The following is a 23679-nucleotide window of genomic DNA, read 5'->3' as shown; positions in this document are numbered from 1 at the left end:
ATATACAAATTTTGCTTAGGCAACGAATATTATTTACAGTTTTGGTTTTTAGAAGTCAATAAAGCGTACTTCTCGACCAAACGCATAGTTCAACTTTTGGCTGCTTTGTTCACCGTTCTTTCTTCCGCTTGTGTTTGTAATTTCATTATGCCTTTGTTGCCAAATAGTGAAATAGATGGGGTGGTGTGAAGTTGCACGGCTGTGTGGCATAGAGGGTAACGAATACAAAGCAGGCACAGATTTGGCAGCGATTAGCGCTTGGTTCTGGCGGTTTTGTCGGTTTGCTTTAGTTTCGGGTTGCTGGAGTTGAAGTTAATTAATTTTCGCTTATTTGATTGTTTGCACGGTAAAATGTGTGTGCACTTATATAAACGGTAGCAAATTTCAGTTTTGCTAAATGTTTATTTAATAGATTTTATAATAATTTGTTCAAGTGATGTGTTATGTAAACTCTTACTAACTCAAATGACATTAAGTAACAGAATAAAATTGAGAAAGTTATAAACACAAAGATTTTATAATAATTTATTCAACTGAGGTGTTATGCAATTTCTCACTAACTCAAATGACATTAAGTAACAGAATAAAGTTAAGATAGTTATAAACACAATGGAAATAAATATCTCTACTTCTTTTTTGTATTGCGCTCCTTCTCAACACGTTTGAGAATATCGTCCATATTGGTGATTAACTTTTCCAAAATTTCTTCCAGCAGACCCACACGATTGTTAAGTCTAAAAGGGAAGCGGTTAAAAACTTTCCATATAACATAATTTCAGACTCTTACCGAACCATATCTTGGTTTTGTTCTGGTGGAATATCCTGAAAGTAGCGTGCCCTAAAAAAATAGTTTTTAATAAATTCAAAGAAAGAACAAGAGAGAATTACTCTGCTGGCGTCAGATTCTTTCGCAACTCCTGGGGTTCGTCCTGGGCAGCATCGGCATCCTGCTCCGCCTCCTTTTCTTCGGTCTCTGTGGCCGGAGGTTGATTTCGACGCTTCCGTCCACAGTGGGTTATCCAGTAAAGCATTCCCGTAAGTTTCTTATAGATATAGGAGCCCAAGTGACTGCGGCCCTGGGTGATTTCGCTTTTCACCGTGTTATAGGTCTCCATGATGATGGCCAGAAACATGTTCTAAATAAGGCCAGTATAAAAGAGTGTAAGGCATTCCAAAGAGAAATATTAGATCGATACCATAATTAAATTGTGGTGAAAATTAGTTAGGGCTAGAAATGTGATATTGGTTTTGTCGAAATATATTCCAAAATTTTAATTAGCCTAATATAGTTATGTAACACAGGTAAAATAATGAAAGCTTACTAAGCTTAAGATTGATAGTTTTTTCTTTTGAGCAAGAAAAATAATATGTAAGGAGACATTATGAACAATTTTTATGTAATTATTATTCTTATAGCGTATAATATGAAAAGAAATTCCAAATAAGATAGAAGGCTTACAATACATAATTTAACTTACCAACAAAATGAAGAACACAAGCAGGATGTAGGTGAGGAAATAAATGGGACCCAGAACTCGGTTGGCTTGCTCAATGAGGTTATACTGAAAGTCGCCCAAAATCATCCTTATCATGGTCAGAATGGATGTAATGAAATTACGAAAGTCTGGGTGCTTGGTGCCGAATAAAAGAAGACCCAGCTGGGCATAGGCGAGAAATACGATTCCAAACATTAAACTGAAGCCAGCTAAGTCTTTGGAGCACTACAAATTGAAAATTTACAGATCAGCAATAGCCTTTACAACTTTTCTTGAAAGGTAAAACAAACCCTTTTCAGTGTGGTCGTAAACTGCACGAGTGTTTTGTTGAAACTAATGAACTTGAATATTTTTATCCACACGAGAAAGGCCAAAATGGCCATCATATCCACATAAATTATATTCCAGAAACAAAGCACATCAAGACTTTGATAAGTCAATTCGACGCGGGCCCTGGCAGTGATTGACTGAACCCAAAAGGTGTGCCAAACGTTGTATACTAAAGCAAGGTAACAGCCCTGGAAAAATGATACATGTATCAAATCATAAATAGTATATAGTTGAAAAGGATTAAGCTCATTCATATATCATGCATTCATATAAAAAGGTAATAGGACATAGCATAAACCCTTACCAGCAATATAACGCAATCGAGAATATTTAACATCGAGAAAAAGTAATTTTTAAATCCGGCTTTTCGAAGTTCAAAGACTTCTTGGATGGTATAGTAAATAATCATAATGTACCAGAAAATGTAGATCACAGTCATAACCATGCTGCGGTCCGTGAAAAAGGAGTACTCTTTCACAGTTTGCAGATGAGCCTGTGGTATCACACCGCCCGTTGGCGGAATCTCCGCAATCAACCTGGAAATAGTAACCAAAATAGAAAATATTGAAATAGTTAGAAACGCATAGCTCTCAACCCACTTGACGCTTTGAAAGATGTCCGTGTTTTCGTTGTACAAATTGAACTCTATCAGACTTAGTCTCGATCCCCGGTCTAACCAGTGAATGTTCTTCAGATCTGTGATGGTCTTCAGGTTTTTCTCCTTGTCATAGTCCAAGTCCACGGTGTAACCGCCGGTGCGGTAGAAAGCCAGTACTGTCCAGATGGGCGTGGAGTCAAGGTCGTTCATCGTATGGTACCGCGTACCTTTGTAAATGGCCGTACGATCCTCCGCTCCGCTGGAATATGCGGCATAGCACGTGTTGAAGTAGCGTATGAAGGCGTCGTTCACGTAGCAGCTCTCCTTCCGCACTCTGATTTGCCGGAGGCGTGGCGGACCCAGGAGCAAGTTCTCGTATAGAAATACACGGCCCTGAAAAGTAAGGACTTGGCATCATTCAAACTCCGTTTCTCGGATTGATAAATGATTTAAGTTGTTTTTTTGAGATGGGCTGGTGTCAATGCTCAGATTTTTATAATTAATTATAATTTAATTAATTTACATCAATATGACGCATGTAACCTTGAATATTACAAATGTCATTTACCTCCAGATGATGTGAGGTCACATTGTTTTTGATATTTGATCCCAGTGTTTCGTCGGTTTCCTCACTGTCTTCGCTGCCGTCCGCCTGTCGGATCGCTCGGCCTCCCGCCTCCCAGTCGTCGCCAGGATTACCGGGATATTGGAAACCCTCCTGCAACCTGTCCGGTTCGGAGTCAGAGATTTCAGGCGACTCCTCGGGCGGCAACTCGTCCGATTCCTCGGGCGATTCCTCATTGTCTTCGGGAATCGTAGGCTCTTGGGTCGGTTTTTCTTTGTTCGTACTGTTGGCCGTTGAATGGCCGTCAACAAAAGTCATATCGCCGTGGAGCGTTATCAGAAAGTTGTAGATCAGGTAGTCCCACCAATCCGGGACGGTTATCAGCTTTTCGAAACAAACCGTGACCGAGGGTGCCACGACCAGTTCCCGGGTGGTAAAAAGTTTCTTCATCGTGTCGTTGAAATAGAACATGTATGAGTGACGAACCGACAAAACGACTGTAGGATACAAGGGGTATTAGTCTTTGTTAGCAGCAACCAGTAAGTGGATTTCTTATTGTACACTTTGATAAACAAAATAATTCCATAGAAAACATTACTAACAGCTTAGACCAAATGTATGCTAATAACTTTTAAAATAATAAAAGTTATAATGATTTAAAATAAAATAATAAATTTTAAAACTATTTGAGTGTGGCTTGATAATTTTGAACTTGGTTGGCTGAAAAAACTGTCCAAAGCTAAGACATTCAAAAACTTAAAGGTAATAAAAGTGTGAATGAATATAATAAAAAGGTAAGTTAATTATGCATTCCTTACTTTTCAGTATACATTAATTATTTGTTTTTTTTTAATACTACGAAGAATGGAAATACCGTTTTTTATGCCGGACTTAGTTGCTATACTTACCCAGCGAAGTTAGGATAAGGAAAATGATGAACACGGAGAACTCCACGAGGGCTTCGCGCACCTCTTCATCGGTGGTGTAGAGGATGCGATTCGTTTTGGCTCTGTTTTGTAATGCTGAGGGTCCGTTTATCGAAGGAATCCTATGCTCACGGGTCGAGGACGTAGTACTCGGTCTCGGTCTCTCTTCTTTCTTCTTCTTTCCAAATGCGGCAAGTTTTTCCCTCAATGAAGGCTTTGCCGAACCGGGATCGGAAGCAGCCAGCTTAAACGTTTTTGCAGATGTCGATGGTGCAGCTTCCTGAAAAGATATGCGGGCATCGCCAGTACTCTTACGTGGAGATGTCGTCGACATGGATATCTGAACACTTGATCGTTGAGTTCCGGGATCAAGAGAACTGGATCGACGAGCAGCCGAATCTTGAACACTTGTCCCGGGATATGATGTCGCCGGACCGGAATCCTGAATACTTGTCCTTGGCGCTGTTGCTGTACCGGAATCTTTTGCTGCTTTTCCCGGCGATGACGATGGACCAGAGTCCCGAAGACTTGCCCTTTGGGGTGATGGGGGACCGGAATCCTTTACAGGTTTCCAGTGAGATGTCGACGGTAGTCCACCAGGAACCGTTGCAGGAGGTGGAATAGTACGGGTGGCTCTGCTGGAAGCCGGCTTCTCCGCTCCAATACCAATAGAGACGCGCTTTGTTGCTGGTGGGGGCGGTGGTCCTCGAGCCGGAGTCACTTCGCCCGGAGTCGACGCCGCTGTCGTTCCACGGGGCGGTGTCGTTTTCGGTGGGCGGGGCGGAGCAGGTCTTGGCGGTCCTCCCGCGGGTCTCTCGCCCTGGCCCTGCTGGGCCATTTTAAGCAGAAACTTGAATTTGTTGGCTGTTCTTTTTCACAAGGAAAAATAATAATATTTCAAGTTGCACGCTCCAGGGCAGACTGAATAATGTTGTGAGCTGACCCCAACGACAGGCACGTATTTTGAAGTTTAAAAAATGATAACTTGGACCAAGGCAAAGGTAAAGGGTAGTAAACTTTTGTGAAAGCTGGCTATTTTTAGTCTTTTAAGATCGGATGCACTGTATTGGTTCTTAATAACAAATATATATATTTGCAATCTTATATAGTACAGCTGTAGTGGTCTTTTATCTCGAAGTTGACATTCTGCATCAATTCGATGCCGCTTACAATTTAAAATAACTAAAATATGGCCTTTTTTTAATTTTTAAAAATATAAATGTGTTCGCTGGCCATTTCCGTAGCACTTTAATGGTTTATGTAGCCACTCTTGTTTAATCCATAGTAGGCGCTCTGCTCTCAGGTAGAACGTGAAAAAAGCAAGATCCAGACAACAGCTGCACATTCGGCGACTCCGAGCATATGCATATTTCATGCGTTAACGCCAACATTTGAATTGCAGCAAGAGAAGGAATGGAGTGTGATGCCATGCAGTGAAGTGGAGGGGCGGGACTGGGCGGGGAGGAGCAAACAGCGCAGGATGCTTTTGATTTATGGCAGTCGTTGTTGGATTCCCGGCCCACACCCTCACCCACTCCCTCATCCTGACCTTCTGGTCCGCAGCTATCACCGCCAGTTGAGTTGTCAGTTGGCGCATAAAGAATGCATGTACAATAGCATAAATGTGATAAGATCCCTCTCAACGAGCTCGTCTCGGGGTTCTTTGGAGGACTCAAATGACTCAAGGATGGATACTGACTTTCCTTAAGGCGATTCCAGGGTCTTAGCTGAATGCAGCCTTTACTTTTTTACCTCAAAATAATAAATAATATGATTTAACTTATCACGTTTTAAACTGAAAAACTCACATCAATCCCAGCAATGTAAGACAACAATGATTATATATTTTTAAATTTTTCATAGTTTATTTGTATATCTTTGAAACCACTCGATTGGGTTCATTTTTACACCTTCCAGTAAAATGTTAAATTAAAATACAGGCTAAATTGATTACATTTTAAATTGTCTGACTTTTTTTAAATTAAATTTTGCCCTCTAACATCAAGTGCATTTTAAGTACAAATTTGACAAAATTTACTTTTGCGTTAAGTTTATAGTTTAAAACTATTAGTGAATATAAAATAGTTTTGAAGTAAGGATAAGGAATCAAAACCAGAAGTGATAATTTGCCTGACAATTATTAAGTTATCAGCTTCATTGCCTTTTAGCTAGAGCAATTAGTTAATCGGTTTCAGCTTTTCAAAAAGTTTTTAAACATTTTTTTAAATGTATACTTGTATTTTTAATATTTTTAGCTATCCCTTTGAATGTTTCTCACTACGAACGTAATTTCGAATGTTTGCTCACTACTACAATTTATTTATAGGTAGATTTATTCCCTTAACTTTTAACTAAACTTTAATTATCTAAATTTTATCCTTTTATTATTGCCAAAAATTAAATTTTCTCTTCTGTGTTGATGTTTGTTTTTCCCTTTTCTTTGCTTAACTATTTGGCTTTGAAAAATACTTTGGCGCCACATCGCAGCTTAAAATTTCTGTATTTTATATTGGTTTTGTTTTATTTTATTTGTAGGATTTGTTTGCCGACCACGTTGAATAGTTAGATAGATTTTATGAAAATGGTTGATGGTATTCAGCAAGTGTGATTACAAGAAGGATGCAACTTTTAAGCTACTTCTTTGGTAGGGTTGATTTTTGCGGTTCGTTTTTGTGCACTCGAGAACATTATTTGTAAGCATTCTATTTATCTTTAGTTTTGTGTTAACTTAATAGATATATTTTTGTAATTGGTCCTTTGGTTTCAGAACGTTTCTTAAAAGGCACAATTGTATAAACTAGTTTCATCCATTGTTTGTGAATTTTCTGGTGTGCTGGGTGCCTTGGCCACGCCCATTTAAGCCATGTCAGCCCATAAAGCTGCCTAGTACGGCTTGGCCGCATCCCTGGAACGTTTTAATTGGACCTTCAGCCGCTTGGTGCCGATTTGAAAGCCATGCATCGCCTGAATGGCCGCGTTGGCCGAATGTGGATTGTCGTAGGACACAAAACCGAAGCACTTCGACAGGTTGGTCTGCTTATCGATGAACACCTTGGCCGACAGGACATTGCCGAAGGGCAGAAACGTCGACGCGAGATCCGTGTCAATGAACTCCTGAGGTAAGTGGTAAATGAATAAATTGCTGCCATCGGGACCTGGTTGGGAAGACGAAATAATGTTTAGTAGGAACATAAGAAATATAAATTAAATTTTTCAACTGGCCTATTTAAGTTTGATATTAAAATTGACCTGAGGTCCAATCAATACAATTCTCATTATTTTTCGTCAACACATTTTTAATAAGTGTAAAAACGAATTTGAAAGAAAATGTTTGACGTTGTACTAGACTAAAACCAATTTTTTAAATTTATCATGTAGTTTTGTTTTGAAAAAGTTGTGAATTGTTAAAGTCTGTTTTTATTTTATTTTGTATAAAACTTATTTTTTTTGAAAAAGCTTTAAATTACTATAAATATGTAAAAAATATATATTAGTTTTTATATATTTTTTTAATTTGAACAACATTTTAGGTTTTATTTTTGAGGCCTCTCAACGGCAAGTCGATAGTTTTACTTTATTGACCTTATTGATCTAAAACAATATGGTAATACTAGTAATTATTATTTATATTATTACCCTCGATCTGTTTGCCAGCCACGCCCGCAGCTGCAGCTTGAAGGGCGCTGGCAGTCAGAGGTTGGGATGCGGCTCCGAAGGGTGTGCCATTTGTCAGTCCACTTAGTGAGGATGCATAGGGGTCTGCTGCATTGGGATGCCCTAAAATATTGGACGTGGAAATTTAGATTATTGTCTTCAAAAATACATTTTTATCAACTGAAAGAAATTATAAAATAATTATAAATTTGTTCTCAATTTCGTTTTTCCATACAAAAAATTCCCCAAGAGCAAACACTCACAAACGGGACAAGGACAAACACACACACAGTAGGACACAGAGACACACGCAGAGAAATATATATATATATTCAAACATACACAAGAACCATATCTGAACAATAAACGGACCCAAGATGAGTTTACTCGTATGAGATTTCTCCCCTTTATTTATTTATTATTATTTTTAGTCTCCTTTTCACACTTTGTGCTCAGCTATTTTATTCTTTCTTTTATCATTTTTTGTGGCCCTCGTCCTTTCATTATTAAATTTTATTTTGATTTGTTCCCTTTTGTTTGTGTATCACGAAAAAATTTGTTAGCCTTTGTTGTTCGGGTCTCCCAGCGTGGCGTCAGTTTTTTAATTGTGCCTGCCAGCCGAAAATTTCCGTGGCGCCCCCTGCAGTTCGCTTTGTTCATCACCCAAAATTTGTTTGTTTCATTTTGCATTATCTACTGTAAATTTATAACTTTCTTTTGTTTTTTTAATTTTCTTTTATTGCATTTCGTGCGGGAGTTTTTTTTTTTGGGAATGAAAATTATATATTTGAATTTGTTTTGCTTACTACTTTGTGAGTGGAAGTTTTAGAACCAATTTAATTTTAACGCTTGTGGTATCCATAAAAGTTGCTAATTGAAAAGCAAAATATGCACAAATTTATTACTTAACTTCCTGTGCTTACTTTTTTCTTTTAAGGGCATGGGAACATTGAAAAAATGTATGAAATTGTGAACAATTGGGTTTAAATACTGAGTTCATTTCAGTCCTTCCTTTTTTGTAAGTGGTTTTATTATTTTGGTTCAACATTTGTGCCTAAATTTTTGTAATATTAAATTTATTTTTGTTATGTCTCTAATACTATATTGCTTTATCTTATTTTGATTATATTTTGGTATTTAATATAAAATACCTTGATCCATGGTACATGTGAAGCCCATTCCTATGCTATCCAAATTGTTCTTGATTTTGCGAAATTTTCCCTATCAAGCTGTTCCCATTTTTTCTGCTTTTATGTTGTTATATTAATATTTCGTTTTTTTCAAAGCAATCAGGAACATATTGTATGGAATCCCATATATTTGTTGCTGTCAGTAACACGGATTTGATTCTCTTTCGGCGTTCTATGGTTTTCTGGCATTTTTATGTTTTTATCAATTTAGCTTCCGTTTGTTTGTTAAAAGTAATTTTTTTTATTGACAGGGGTAACAGAGTGTAAAAATACAAACAATAAAAGGGAAAAGGACATTTTGAAATTAGAAATGTTCACGAGTGTAACTCGCCGGCACACAATTTTTAATCAACTGCTGGGTAGTGATATAGGTAAATAATATTTCGCAGAGTGTTTCATTATAGATTTTTGTTCTTTTATTTTAATATTCTATTTGACATTTAATATATTTCTGTTAAGCACGAAACTTTGCTGCTAAAGTTGTAACTATAAAAACCTTTAAAAGTTATTTAAAATGAATTGACAAGCTTTATCTAAACAAGCTAAAAAAAGGGTTTTGGGTAGTTTTAGTAATTAGGAATAATATAGGATATGTCTTGGCGCGGCGATGTTGTAGGCTCATGCAGTTGGCAAAAGGGTTATATTATTGAGGATTGTATAATTAGTAGTTAGTGTGATTAAGTGCCAGAGGTAAAACTCTGTTTTTGGTTACAATACAAAACGAAACAAAAGAACACGAACAAATGTACAAAATACGCATACAAAAGTAGAACACAACCACCCACACAAATTTATGGATATATATTCACATTGGTATCCTAGAGCTCAAAAAGTTAAACGATTTTCTAATATCTAAAAATGTATAAAAATTATTTGTTTTACTTTTCTGATATAATAATAAATAAAGAATAAATAAAATATTTTGAAATGGCGTTATTTACAATTGAATGTATTATAGGTTTACCGCTACAATTACAACTTGTACAACAATTCTTTGTTAAAAGTAATTTAAAAATCGATTTTGGTAGTTAAAGAAAACGCTCTAAGGACTACCAATTTTTTGACGAGTTTACTGTTTTTAGGCAATTTTAAACCAATTTTAAAGTACGAACCAAGAGCTCTAATCTTTTGAATTAAATCGAATTGAGAAGATCTACTTACACAGCGCATTTAAGGTCAGCGTTTGGCCGCCGCCCCCCTGCTGAGTGGGCGTGGCCGTGTGCCCCATTAGCTGACCCATGCTGTAGGCGGTCGCCGTGGGGGGTGGTGCGGCGTAGGCCAGTCGTTGGTGGTGAAGGTTGCTCTGGCTGTTGTTGTTGGGGCTGCTGCTGCTGTGGTGATGGGCGGTGGCGTTGGCGAGGGTCAGCTGGTGGTGGGCGGAGGGCGTGGCTAGCAGGGTTACCAGATTCTGCATAGACATGGATGGAGCGGCGAGCAGTCCAGCGCCAGCAGCATGCCCGGTGGCAGGGATCCCGCCGCTGCCGCCGCTGCCGCCGCCGCTGCCACCGCTTGTGGGTGGTGTGGGTGGTGGTGCGCCGCCGTTGCCAAGTGGGTGAGATGCTGCTGCGGCAGCGACGACTGCTGCAGCCGATAGAGATGCTGCTGATGCGGCGGTGGGACCGTGCTGGCTGTGGTGGGCACTGTTTTCCGGTGGGTGGTGGAAATTTAGTCCTGATTTTCCATAGTTATTTTTTGTTTTGTTTGTACAGTTTGAGTTGGTTGGTTTTATGGTTTAAGGTTTTGGTTGAGTTGGTTGATTGAGTTGATTGATTGTTTTGTTTTTTTTGTACATGACCACAGAGTCAATCATAGACATACCAAATAATGTTCAACGAATATTTATATATAAAAAACATAGAAGAAAACACACACCCAATTGGATTATTTACATATACAAAAAATTATAAAAAAATTAATTTCGATTTAAGTTTTTTGTTTTGGTTTTTTCGGTTTCGATTCGGTAATTTTATACATACAAATGAAATCAAATAAAAATTTTAAAAATAACGAAACATGAAAATAAACAAAGAGGGGAAGGGAAAAAAACAAAAACAAATTGAAAATGGGAAACATAAAATGAAAGAGAAAAATAAAATAAATTAAACTAAAATAAAATAAAATAAAATAAAATAAAATAAAAGTAATAAAAGAAGTTACTTTTCAAAATGATTGGATAATTTTTAAATTGTTCAAAAAATGAAAGTTTAATTAAAGGAAGTACATTTTATTACGGAAGTGAAATAATATAATTTAATTTTAACCTTCGATTTAATTTAAATAAATAAATAAATAAGGAGGATTCTAAAATGATAAAGTGACCAAAACAAAAAATATAAATAAAGGATAAAAACTTAAATAAAACTCAAATTAAAGAACAGGGATGCAAAAATACGTAAAATCAAAGATACAAACGCATAGGCATTAGATCAGATCAATTGAATGCAGTTAGACATAAACTATATAAAATTATGTAAATTAATTGCATAAAGTAATTAAAAATCTAAGAACGCTGGCGGAAGGAAACAGGAAATGAAAATTGCTCCGTTTCCCGTTTCCGGTTTTTATCATACTTTTATATTGCATTCTTGGCGGCGCTGGCAAAAGATTGAAAGCTGTTCTACACAAAACAGGAATCCTAAGAACACACAGAGACAGAAAGAGAAAGAGAGCAGGCAGGTGTGGTATGTGTGCGAGGGGGACAGATGAGCACAGACATTCACATAAGGAGCCGGGCATTGTCTAGCATATTTAAGGAATATTTTTCAAATTGCTTCCTCGCTTTGAATGAGCTGCCAGTGTATGGTTCTATGTGTGTGTTTGTGTGTGTATATAGTTTAGCTATCCTTGGCTGCCACGCCCCCTCAGGTGGCCCCCTTTTTGTGGGTATAATAAAACTTTAAGTGTTCTCACCTGCGGACAACTTCAGGTTGTTGCTGTTGCCACATTGGAATTGCATTTGTTTACATGGCAAGCCTTCGGCTATTGGGGCAGTCCCTCACCATGCACCATATATATGAGGCCCCTTTCTTGTTGGCCACCTTTGATGGTGCCTTTTGCCCTTGGGGCCTTTGGCAAGACTTATAAAAATTTCAAGTCGGAAATGGGCAAAGAATAACGGACAAAATGGTAGACAAAGACGTTCTCTTTTGGTTATTCCTTTGCGGATTCCGTTTTATTTTCATTCATAAGTAGATAAGTATTTTTCAAGACTTTAAGTCTTACTCTACTACCAGAAAATAATCAGAGTTTAACTGAAAATAAGATTATGCTCTATTTTCTCCCTAATGGAAGGGTAAATCCAAAGCTGACTGTTCAACAATTGGCCCGCTCTTAGAAAACTACAATTAAATAATGTGTTTCTGTCATCTCTGGTTCCCCGAAATTGGTCAAATCAGCAAACGTTTACAGGTCTGCCACATCCACTTAACGGTTTCATTCAGCACTAAAGTAAAGAAAAAATAAAGGAATCGAAGGAGTGCAGAGGACACGTTCCATACATTTGCTGGCCATCACAGTTCAGAGTCCTCGAGTCCTTTCTGCCCCGTTCGCCTAACGGCTGCCCTCTGGAACTGGCATTTAAAAACGTCATTTGTTATTCAAGTGGCATACGTCGTCGCTCTAAGTTCCCCTAACTGCCCAACAGTTGCCCTCACTGTCCGTTTGCAGTTGCTGCTGTCAGGTGACCACCGCCTCCACCTTCTTTTCTCGCATCTCGTCTGTCCGATTCCCTTTCGCATGTCCTGTTTCTTGGTCGGATATGTGAGCTTAAGGATGCCATTTGGCTTGCTTGGATAGCTACTATCGATAATTTCTTTCTTAATACATTTTATGTCAAGGTTTAATTAGCGCCACAACCACGCAAGCTTAATAAAATATACTATTTGCTATTTACCCTAAATTTGGATTGCTGGGAATTAAATTTAACTAACATATTCAATATATGTATTAAGTTTAGTATTGAACATTAAGTAAATGATTTTCAAATAATTGGTAATTATGGTAATTTGACAGCCTTTGTAAATGATGATACTTTTGGCATAGTAAAGATATTAATATATATTTATTTATTTTTGCAAATAAATTGTATTTTTTATAAGATAAAACTCTTTTTTTGTTAGAGCATCTCATCTACACGAAAATCCCCATTTCAGTGGCAGATTTTTTGCGCTTTGTGCGATTACATCACGCGCCGCTCAACATTTGGTTGTCTGTGATTCCCCTTTTATTTCATTTTTCCCCTCGTCACCGGCTTTTGCTGTTTGTTCAAGCTCTCAAGCTTGATTTGTTATGCGCAAAATGTCCACGTTCCCGTCGAGACTGGCCAGGAGGCGGGTGGGCGTGGCACGTCGGTCATTCTAATGAAGCGGCGTTGCATATGCAACACGTTTACATTGACGCCGCGTACGTGTGACGGACCTGCGGCTGTGTGTGTGTGTGTGTTGGCCAGAAATCTGGGAGCCCGACTGAGCCATCGTCCTCATCATCGTGTCATCTCGTCATTGTCGTTGTCCACCTTTTAATCCTATTACAATGTTTTTGTTTTATTCATCAGACGACTAAAGAAGGGCTGGGCCGCACTTCCTTTTTTTCCCCTAACTTTTCCGGCTTACTTTGCTTTCCAGCATTTATGCAAATTTTGTTGCTTAAATTGAAATTAATTATTTGACAGTTGTTGCTGGATTCTCCTTTGCTCTCCTTTTCATTCGTTTCTTTTTTTGCCTAGCTAAAATCTGCAGGTTATAAATGGAGTTGGGAAAAAATGGAAGTGATTTTAACTTTTCCGTTAAATGTCAAAACAAATGATTGAAACGGACTGGGCTTTAGGGCTGTAGTTGTCGTTATTCTTTAAATTAAGAACGGCCATCTTGAACATACCCAAATTCTTGCTATTTTATTAACCGAAATGACTTTAAATTCTTTCTTCTTGCATATATTTTAAAAAATAATTTTGTTATAAACTGTATTCACTTACTAAGTCGAACATAATTTTAATTCTTTTTTAAATTCTTCTTAGTTTTTTAAATTATTTTTAATTAGTTAGCTATTTATTCTGTCCTATTTATGAACATCAATACTTTTGCTTGAGAAAAGAACCCACTTTACAGACAAAAAAATATTCAATTATTAAAGTTATATGCTTATCTATTTGTGACCTATATTAACATACAGTATGCATAACGTTATTAATTACATTTGACACACATAGAAAACCATTGTGAAATAATTATTAACCAACAGCTCATTCAATGTTTGTTTATAAGCTATTAAAAATATTAGTTTAATATTTGCTGAAAAACACACACACATAGTAGCTGCATATAAGATTGATCAAAGATCGAAATGAATGAGAACAATAAGAAATTTAAATTTGCATAAAATAAAAATATTTTGAAACGAGTTTCCGTTGGGTTGCAATAGAAAACACATATAAAGTGCAAGATTGGAAAAAGGTAAAATAAACAATGAGTAAAACACACAGAGTACACAACGAGAAGATGTGTGCAGGAACAAGGACAAATAGAATGAAGAGTTACGGGTAGATAGAGAGATATATAGAGCGGAAGATGCAACGCTGGGGATTTATTCTGTGTCTGTGACTAAAACTGATCAAATTGGATTTATTTTGATTTCTTTAAAGTGGAGGACTGGGAGACAATTCGAGGGGGTGGTAACTGGCGAGACCTAACAGATAAACCTAGGTGGGCACTTAGCTCGAGGAAACCACTCACCTGGCAGATAGTGCGCCGGACTCAGTCCGTATCCGTGAAGTTGCTGGTAGAGCTGCAGGTGGGCCGCCGTGGTTGGATCCGCCCCCAAATAGGCGGCCGCCGCCGCCGCTGCTGCCGCCCCCTGGTGGGCGTTGCTGGCCAGCAGATTGGGCGTCAAGGACGCACTGAGAGCGGTCGAGGAGTTCATCGGAACGAGGGTCGTTTGGGCAGCTGCTGCGGCGCCAGCTTGCTGGACCTGCGGCACTGCCGCCAGAGCGGCCGTCATCGATGGATTGGAGCGTCCCGCCGAGGGCGGGGCGGCTATCAGCGCCGTGGCCGCATTTATGGTGGGTGTGGCTGAGCCTGCAGACGCACCGCTCGGCGTGTTGATGCCGCAGAAGGCGTGAATCTGCTGCATCTTCTTTTGGTCTTTTTCCTTTTGCGTGTCCGCGAATTTCACGACCAGCGGAGCCGAACAGCCCTCCATGGTCTGACTTTGGTGGAGGGACTGAAAACATTAAAGATACGAAAAAAGGATTAGGATAAAGTTTTGAAATTGGTAATTTAATTATAGCTCTGAATGTCGAAATTAAACAAACTGAGATGAATACAAATGCTTAAATAAAATCTAGTACTAAGCTGTACATGACTTTTATGAAACACTTCACATTAAGATTATTACTAAATTAATAAATAATGTTATCTAGTATTGAATCATAATTATACTTTAATATTGTCAGTAATTTTTTTCAAGATAATTTTATTAAAACTACACCAACTAATTCGACAATTCGACAATAAAATTAAATGTCAGTTTTTTTTTTTAATTGCTCATACGCAGTGATGTCTTTCTACAGCACCATTTTAGACATAAATTTTTATTGACATCCTAACAATTTTTACACAATTATTGACCGATAAAATGAAAGTACTTTTTGTTTAAAAAATAATGGTTATTGTGTTATAATTGTTCGGTTCTTTTCCATGAAAACTTTATTTTTCAACTACATAAAATGGCTTTTGAATAAAACTAATTTATTGTTAAACAAACGTAAATTTAGTGATTGATTCGATTACATCTCTTATTAGTATCACTTATTGTATATCAAATTCATGAGATGATGAATTCTCGAAGGTGTTTTTTTTTTATTAGGATATGTTGCTATACATTTCTAAGGTGTATCCTTTATTTCATGTTCATGTTATGTTATCAATATGTCTGTTTCCTATGTCCGCAGGCTTTGTCATTGAAAAACTTTTCTTAAGCCATGCAAAGCCAAAAAATGCGTTGCAGCCCAATAGCCCCTCTCGTCGGAAAACTCTTTTCCAACTGCACAGCCATGGCGACCTGTTTAAAAACTCGGAAATTTCCCTAATTACTTTGTAGCCATGAGCAGCAGTGTCGCGATGGGTGGAGAGCGGAGTGTGGGGAGGGGCAAAACAATGCGCCGGCCATAAAAGTCGCGCCAGAGCCGCAAGAATTATAGTCAATGTAATTAAAGAGCACTTCTGGTGGCTGCCACGATACAGGCGGGCAGGATGCAGGATGGTGGATGCAGGGCAGAGTTGCCACGGCCGCCACAATTGAGCGGAAGTTTCGGCCCGGGTCGCCACGGCCCCGGCTGAGTTTCAATGATAAAGTCGACATAAACCGGAAAATAAGTAAAGTGGCTTGCCAAACCCCTCCGATGCCCGCCAGCGCCTCATCAGACCGCAGCCTAAATGCCTTCGCTAAATGTTTGGCCTGGTTTTCGTGACGCTGCCAGAGTTGCCAGCCTCGCTCGATTCAGAGCCCCGTTCCCGCGCCATTTTGTTTGTTTTCGGGCTTAGCAGAAAGGTGTAAATTAAGTCGCCTAAGCGGACAAATGGCTGTGTGGGCAAAACTATCCGTGGGTGGTTGGTTAACGCGGTAGTGGGTGGCTTGTTGGCTGGCTGGACATGGGGAGGCGGCTTAAATGCGCGTCATTATTCTGATGCTGTAAGCCGCCCTGCCGTTGCCATAAAACTTATCAAAACTGTTTTCGCCCTCTTAATGCCGAGAGTTTGCGGATGGTGTGTTTGTATAGAATTTGTTGTGGTTGTTGTTTAAGGAGGAAACCCAGGTACTGGCGAACAAACATTAAGGGATGTAAGCAGGGAATCTTCAGATTTGCACTTCGGTTTCATTTTGGACCCATTTACTTTTCTGGATAATATGGTAATACTACAATGTTTAAGTGAGGGCATATTTTCTTACTCCACTTCTTGCACTTCAGTTTTTGTTCCTTTACTTAGAACCTTTCCAAGTCCTCTGCTGATTCTCAGTCATTTTTCACGGCTTGGCCCGTCATCTCACTTCCCCGGAGCAGCAAAAACGGGTTAAATGACCCGTTGGGCAACAGTGAGCACTGGGGACTGAACCGCATTCCCTACTTGGCCTGGACTCAGCGCCAACCACTTGACAAATTAGCGAGACGAATGCGAAAAATAAAATCTGCATGCGTTGAAAAATGCTATCATCATTTGGCCACCCTTCGTTCCTGCTCGTACTTTTTGCTTTCATTCGGGTTTTTGTAAAGAGAAAGAGACTTAATGTAGAAGCAGAAGCCGAGAACAAATTGCAGGGCTATAAACATGGCACATTAATATTAAATACACTTTGCCAGCAGCCTCAGCTCGAGCGTCTTTGGCTTGGGGTTCCGTTTTTTGATGGCCGACTTGCATCGCCTTGGATTGCATTTGATGGCGTTGCATACTTTCAGGCGTACATAGATTGTGATGACTTTGCAACCCTTGCTTCAGAGCGCCGATCCAAATCGTTTGGTCCTTTTCAGTTTAATATCTCTTGGGTCCCGGGACCTCTTGGTTCCCGGCTCATTTCTCGCGTGTGCGTGCCTAGCATCTTGTAATTTGACTTCGAATGCATTAAAATCGCTGGCACACACACAGATTATGGTACAGCGGAAACTCGCAATGTTGTAGTACTTCGTGGATTATGCTTTTAAAGTTAAGTTAGCCTTTTATGCTTTTTTATATATAATAAATATTTGGAAAGAATTTTTTAAGAAATTATTTTGGGTGTATAAGAAAATTTATAATAAATATTAAATACGTAGAGTTCAAAAAGTATTGTTAAGCATTCTGCTATGATAAACATATTAAGTTGGTCTTTTAAAAAACAACAACACCAATATTTAATAGGGTTTTATTGTAAAGTAAAACCTTTGACTTAGTTAAGTTCCATTTTATAGTATTAATAATCAGTAATTACTATGGGATTCAATTGGGTTCAAAACAATAATTTCATTTAGTTTTGCCAAAGGAAATGTAAGTCTACATGTGTTTGCTCTTGGGGAGGTCCTTGAGAACCTTCATAGCGTGTTCAAACCGTACTCTCTTGGTGTTTGTGAGTGAGTTGTTGTTTCTGTATTTCTATGTGCCATAGTATGCATGCATGGCTTTATAATGGCTACCCGCCCACAACAACATTCATCTTGCAAAAGGCGACAAATTATGTGCAATATACACAAAACAGAGACAGCATGTTCGGACTCTCTATCTCTTTTTCTCTCTCTTTCGCCCACTCCTTGCATGTGTTTGTGTTTGGCTGTCGGAAGTTTGTAATTTTGCCTGTTTCCGGCACAAAACTTGCATTAGTCTCTGTTAGTGTGCGAGTGTGTGTTTGCTCGAAAGTGGGCGTGGCGGCGGAGGTGGAGTGGAAGGTTATTCGGTTGCCAGGATTACCGTTGACTTCTTCCGCTGCCAGAGGCGTCGTCTTGCTTGCGTTCCAGCTTCCTGTTTGCAGTTGCATGCGGTTTTTTGTTGTTGCCGTCGCCATTGTGGAATGGAGCTGTGTCAGTGTGTGTGTGTGTGTGATTGTATCTGCCTTGGTATGTGTGCCATGGCGAAACGTGTTTTATATGCGCGACTCTTGCCGCCACTGCAATTAATCATTGCGACAGTTTTTCCCACACTCGCCACAGGACCAAAAGACAATAAGGTCCTTAAAGAGGATAAGCGACTTAAAGGCGATCGTGTTGTCATCCAAGGTTGGCCACGACCAAATGATTTAGATCGGAAGCATTGTTTGCAAAATCATTCCACTCTATTAACGGCTGAACACCGTCGAATGCAATCCAAACTGTTGCAAGTCACCCATTCAAAACCAAACCCCAAGCCAATAAGGCTCGATCTGAAGCTGCAGTCAATGTTCATTGAGTTTTAAATGGTACTGCCTTTTATAATTTTTTTGTTGTTATAAAAATTTGTCTAGTATGCATTTAATTTGAAATTTATGTTTTGTCAATATTTTTCATTTGAATATGAAATATGATTTAAAATCGAAGGTGCCGTTAAAACTAATAGAGTTTTCAAAACAACTACATATAAAGGTTTTAGAAAGAGTGCAACAAAAAATGTTAAAGTAGTAAAATTCCTGGTCAAGTGCCGGGGGGTTTCTTACAGCAAAAATGTATTCACTTTTATAAGTATTCCTGTCGTATCTCGAATTTAAATTTTATTTGCTAACCTATAAGCAGTGGACTGACCTTGATAGCTCCGATGGCGTTCTGTTTAGTGGCGAATGTGACGAAGGCGCAGCCCTTGCTCTGGCCGGCCTGATCCCGGAGCACCGTGCACTCCTCGATGGTTCCGTGGCCCGTGAAGAGCTGCCTCACATCGGCCTCCGTGTACTTTTTGTTCAGCATGCCGACGAAAAGTTTACGCTCTGCAAATACATCAGCGAAAAATGCGAAATGAAAGAATGTTTTTCAGCGAATGCTTGCAGAAATAAACATAAAATAAATACGGGCTGAAGTAGAGTGGTAAAATTAACATAAATAACAATTGTGGTTGGGCGAGAGCGGGTCAAGAGGTCGTCCAACTGCAAACATTTGGCTTAAAAGCCTTTACTTAATGAGTTGCCAATGAAGCAGGAACTATTATTATGGCCCGCACGGTACTTCATTCTGGGCTGTAAAAATTTTGCCCCAACCAGGGCGGCTGACTGATTGACTAACGGACTGAGTGACTGACGGACTGGTTGACTGACTGACGAAAGTGGCTAACGAAATGGTCACCATAAAAATGGCATTAAAAAGCGCGAAATGAACACATGTCTGTGTGTGGCTTATCGGCTTTAAGGCTTATGGGTAGCCAAGGTTATATAAGAATGAAAACCCAGCTATTTTCAAGCCAAATATCGTAGTCAAAATCGTTAAAACTTTTATCTTTAGTTAAGATTTTTAAGCAGAATTTCCTGACAAAACCATTATTTGAATATAATATAGATTTTATTTGAATACCAATTCCATAAATGACTAGTTCTATGAAAATCAATGGAAATTTTGCCATCACTGACCTTGCTTTAAGCTACAACAGGTGAACATATTTGTGCGGATTTCTTCTTTTATGAACTCTTGGCGCTTAAAACCGTTAATGAGCCGACAGAGTGCGTGATGGCTGCGTTTAACTATCGGTCAGTGGTTATTTAACCCAAATCGTAGCACACACAACTTATGAGTGATATTTTTGGCTATTTCTTTTAGGGGGACCTGGGTGCGATGGGGTTGCAATTAATCAGAGGACAACTTTGTAAGCAGCTGGGACCGGTAAAGGGGAACAACTTTAAACTGGCCCAATAAATCCCATTCGCCTTCGGCCCTTCTACAGATTTGAGATCTCTTCCCTCATCGAAAGAAGAACATTTGTAAGGGAAAAGTTTTTTGTGCATGGCAATTGTTATGCTTTATCTTCGTCCCCATGTGAAGGGGGGATGTTGCAAACTTTTTTGGGAGCGCACATGCAAAAGACTAAAAACGCAATCGCAACAAATCGAATCAATGCAACAAGAACTGTGCAACTGCAGCAATAAGAAAGAGGAACTTTTCATTCTGCAACACTTTCGAGCACACTCTCTACATTCCTTAAACTGTCCTATCTTGGCTTAAAGTTTCCCAGAGACAACACATACTATGCATATAAGCATTTGGGGAGAGTGGGCTCAGTCGTTCTCCAAAAAACAAACGTAGCGTGCGTTCAAACCACTTTTATATACCGTAGTTCAGAAAGATGGTAACGAGTTAAATTTTCTATATTCGTTTCTAAGTCGATTGCTCAATTTTGTGATGTTAATGATTGGATACTAATAATCTTTGCAATTTTACGACGACTTTAACTGTTGTTAAATATATGTAAGTCATCTAACCGGTAAATAATTATCTTTTTGCTCAGACTTACCTATCGAAATACTGACGACAAAAAGTGCTATAAACTTTAATACTCTAACAGTATTTAATAAACCTATCAACTTAATTATATATTTTGTATCTTAAGAATTTACGAATATACCTGTGTTCTTTTATTTAATATTTAAATATGACTAGCTGAAAATAGTTGAGTTGTTAACAAAAAAAGCTTTCAGATTCAGCAAATATTATACACATAAAATCTGCATAAAAATGTCTTCATCAAATATAAATTTTTACATCTGCAAATAATATCATAGATTAAAAGTTAAATGCTTAAATTAAGTAAAAAATTTGTGTGACAAATTTGTGTGTTATATTATAGGCTTTTGAGGTCGTATTCTAGGGTGAAGACAGTTCTACGACATTTTGTTTGGAATGCCCCCGTTTTGAGCAGGGGTGTCGTAAAGTATAAATATAGAACTTTGTGCCGTTGCAAGGGAAGTGATTGGAAATTGTTGCTTTCGCCTGGAGTTGGCACCAGAAGAGGTGATCCACGGACACCCCAGCCAAGGCACTCAGAACGCACTCAACACGGCCAGGGGGGCGGTGAAAATGGGTGTTATCTGGGTGGGTGTGGATGCAACTTTTTCCAATAGGGTGCGAGGCATTGCCGTGTGCTAAATACATACGAAGTTATAGTTCTTTCTCGCCAGGTCCACATGCACCCTCACCCACATTTTGGTCTCTGTCCGGCACATGAGCAAAATTTATTTGAGGTTAGTTCAGGTGTGACACAAGAAGTAACATTTTATATATTTATTGTATGGATTTGCCATTTTAAGTTGAAACTTTGCCAGCGAAGATACGAGTGGCGCGAAGGAGTGGGACTATGACAAAAGGAGGTTAAAACTTATTGCAGGCACCTGAGTCCGCCTTTTCCCTCCTGCCGAGCAGCTTGTTAAGGACCTCTTTTGTATTTGGCATCGCTGATTGGAAAGTTTTATGCGCACGTGATTTTTTCAGCGCTGATAAAAGCGTGTTGGGAAAAGTCCAGGGCAGCGAAAAATAAATAAAAAAATCCTCAAGCATTTGCTTTTATTGTCGTCGGGTGGGGAACAAAAGTGGATGGGAGGCTCTTGATATGGAGTTGTTCATACATAATGGTATCCTTTTTAAAGACTTTTATTAAAAATTCGCTTTAATTTTAAATTTTCTGTATAAATTGCTAAATTATTTAAAAGTCAAAAATTATGGTGGAAGAATTTTTCTTGAGTAAAAGAACTGATATGTTCTATTGTCTTAGCTTAGGCGAGAATTTGGCTAAAAATTCAATAGAAATGTCTATCAGTATAATTAGGATATCAGATAGATTTCAATAATTTCTCCCCTGACCCGGATAACTTCCATTCCATGTCACTGCCGGTGCAATCTCCGCATAAACTCGTCCTTAGGCAGTTTATCATTTTCACCTTTTTCGGGTGCAAAGAAACCAGAGCCTGGAAACTGTCGCTAAATGACAGGAATCTCATTTAAGCGAAGTCAGTGCCTGCCTCCAAGTCCTTCTTTGGCTCACACTTTCGGTGCATCTCTCTGTCATTCCTGTGGGCCATTACAGTTGCAGAAATTGCAATTTCACGACAATTACCACAAATTGGTTTCCTCAACTGGCTGGGCGAACATTTTCGTTTCGTTTCGTTTCGTTTCGTCCTGTTCCATTTTGCCCGTCCTTTTTCGTGCCTTCCGCCTCACAATTATGCAGCAAAGTTGCACCCCCCCCTGGGGATTTTTCAGGATGAGGGGGACTTCCGCCTGTGGCATATGCATTGTAAGTTCATCCTTGAGAGCCAACTCTGCCATATGATGTCGTTAACTGTCTTAAGATTTATATGCACAGTCAAAAGCGGAAACTGCACTTATGTGTGGGGTGGAGAGGAGCGCCCCCATATCTGCTGGGTCCTCATATATTTCACTTCACACTTGAGACATCAACTTTTGTGTCAAGTCGGTTTCTGGCCCCGAAATTGTTGGCCCCGGGCAAAGTTTGTCATGTGCATAATTTACTTTTTCCACATGCGAATTACGTATCTTTTATCTTATTAGAGTTTTTCAGTGGAGTCAGCCAAGCATTAGATTGCATTCAATTTACATCGCAATTAAATTGCTCGCTCTTGGAAAAATCATTCGACAGCTCTTAATTATTTTACCAGTTCTGTTTGTTTGGCATAAACAAATTAAGCGCCTTCTGTGAATGTTTACAAGCTAAGCGGTTTGAATCCGAAATCCCTGGCATACTTTCTGGCGGCATACAAGTATACATTTGTTTGTGCGAATATAAAGTCATGATACGCACTTAAGCGTGCCAGGGTAATAGTTAAGAAAGTTGGGATTCGAAGGAGTCTAGATGCTCTTTTCGAAACTTTATATTTGTTTATAAAAAATGTATCAAATGTATAATAAAGAATTTAAATCCATTACATTTATTGATATTTTAGTATCATATAATATTTATATTCATTTTTGTATATTTGATAGAAAACTAAATGTGTTATGTTTATTTAAATTAATGAATTTGAGTAAACATAATTGTTTGATATTGTTAACTATTAAAATTTATATTAAATAATGTTCCCTTAGTTTTAGAAATGGGTGGAACATACGATTAAATAAAGCATTTCAATTTTTTGTACAACAAAAATCATTTTTCAAGCCAATTTATTCAGTAGTTGCATAATTTCTACCCTATCCTATCTCTCTGTATATTTTACCATATAGGGTAAACCGCAAACAAAAGTCAAACGCATTAACCAGAACAACTGCAAACGGATGAAGCGCATAAAAGTTTTACCGAACCAACTGAGAGTGGGTAAAATTCCACTCGAGGGTTGTCAACCGAGATTTGCATATATCGCAGTATGGATGAAGCAGAATTTGCTACTAATGTGAAGAACATTAAAATGAGAACGAACCGAGAGGAGCAGAAGCGAAAGGATAAATGTTAAACACGCCAACCAGATTTATACAAAACAAACACATTTAAATTACATT

The 23679-nt window shown here is 38.6% G+C and overlaps 2 protein-coding genes across 13 annotated transcripts in view; both read right to left on the bottom strand.

Moving 5' to 3' along the window:
• Window positions 1-511: 511 nt before the first annotated feature.
• On the bottom strand, window positions 512-4851 carry LOC108138354 (polycystic kidney disease 2-like 2 protein). The gene is made up of 9 exons (XM_017260525.2): window positions 3898-4851; window positions 2993-3486; window positions 2426-2817; window positions 2131-2362; window positions 1787-2014; window positions 1479-1721; window positions 889-1136; window positions 788-838; window positions 512-734 (listed from the first exon to the last, which is right to left on the bottom strand). The coding sequence occupies exons 1-9, from the start codon at window positions 4751-4753 to the stop codon at window positions 626-628; spliced, it is 2853 nt and encodes a 950-aa protein (XP_017116014.1). The 5' UTR covers window positions 4754-4851; the 3' UTR covers window positions 512-625.
• Window positions 4852-5758: 907 nt separating this feature from the next.
• LOC108138129 (CUGBP Elav-like family member 1-A) overlaps window positions 5759-23679 on the bottom strand; it is a 61481-nt gene continuing 43560 nt past the window's right edge. For 7 of the 12 annotated variants that reach the window (XM_017260164.2, XM_041710467.1, XM_017260163.2 and 4 more), the window contains 5 exons: window positions 18994-19172; window positions 14489-14975; window positions 9921-10430; window positions 7552-7692; window positions 5759-7070 (listed from right to left, as the gene is read on the bottom strand). In XM_017260164.2, the coding sequence (XP_017115653.1) occupies window positions 6799-7070; window positions 7552-7692; window positions 9921-10430; window positions 14489-14975; window positions 18994-19172 (1589 nt within the window). In that variant the 3' untranslated portion in view covers window positions 5759-6798. Of the gene's footprint in view, window positions 7071-7551; window positions 7693-9920; window positions 10431-14488; window positions 14976-18993; window positions 19173-23679 lie in introns of those variants that run through there. The other 5 variants (XM_041710468.1, XM_017260170.2, XM_017260173.2 and 2 more) reach the window with 5 other exon arrangements.

The sequence above is a fragment of the Drosophila elegans genome, unplaced genomic scaffold (assembly GCF_018152505.1).
Source record: "Drosophila elegans isolate 14027-0461.03 unplaced genomic scaffold, ASM1815250v1 contig_814, whole genome shotgun sequence".
NCBI classification, from domain to species: Eukaryota; Metazoa; Arthropoda; class Insecta; order Diptera; family Drosophilidae; genus Drosophila; species Drosophila elegans.
The sequence above is the reverse complement of the archived record's forward strand: the minus strand, read 5'-3'. Positions and strand labels throughout refer to the sequence as shown.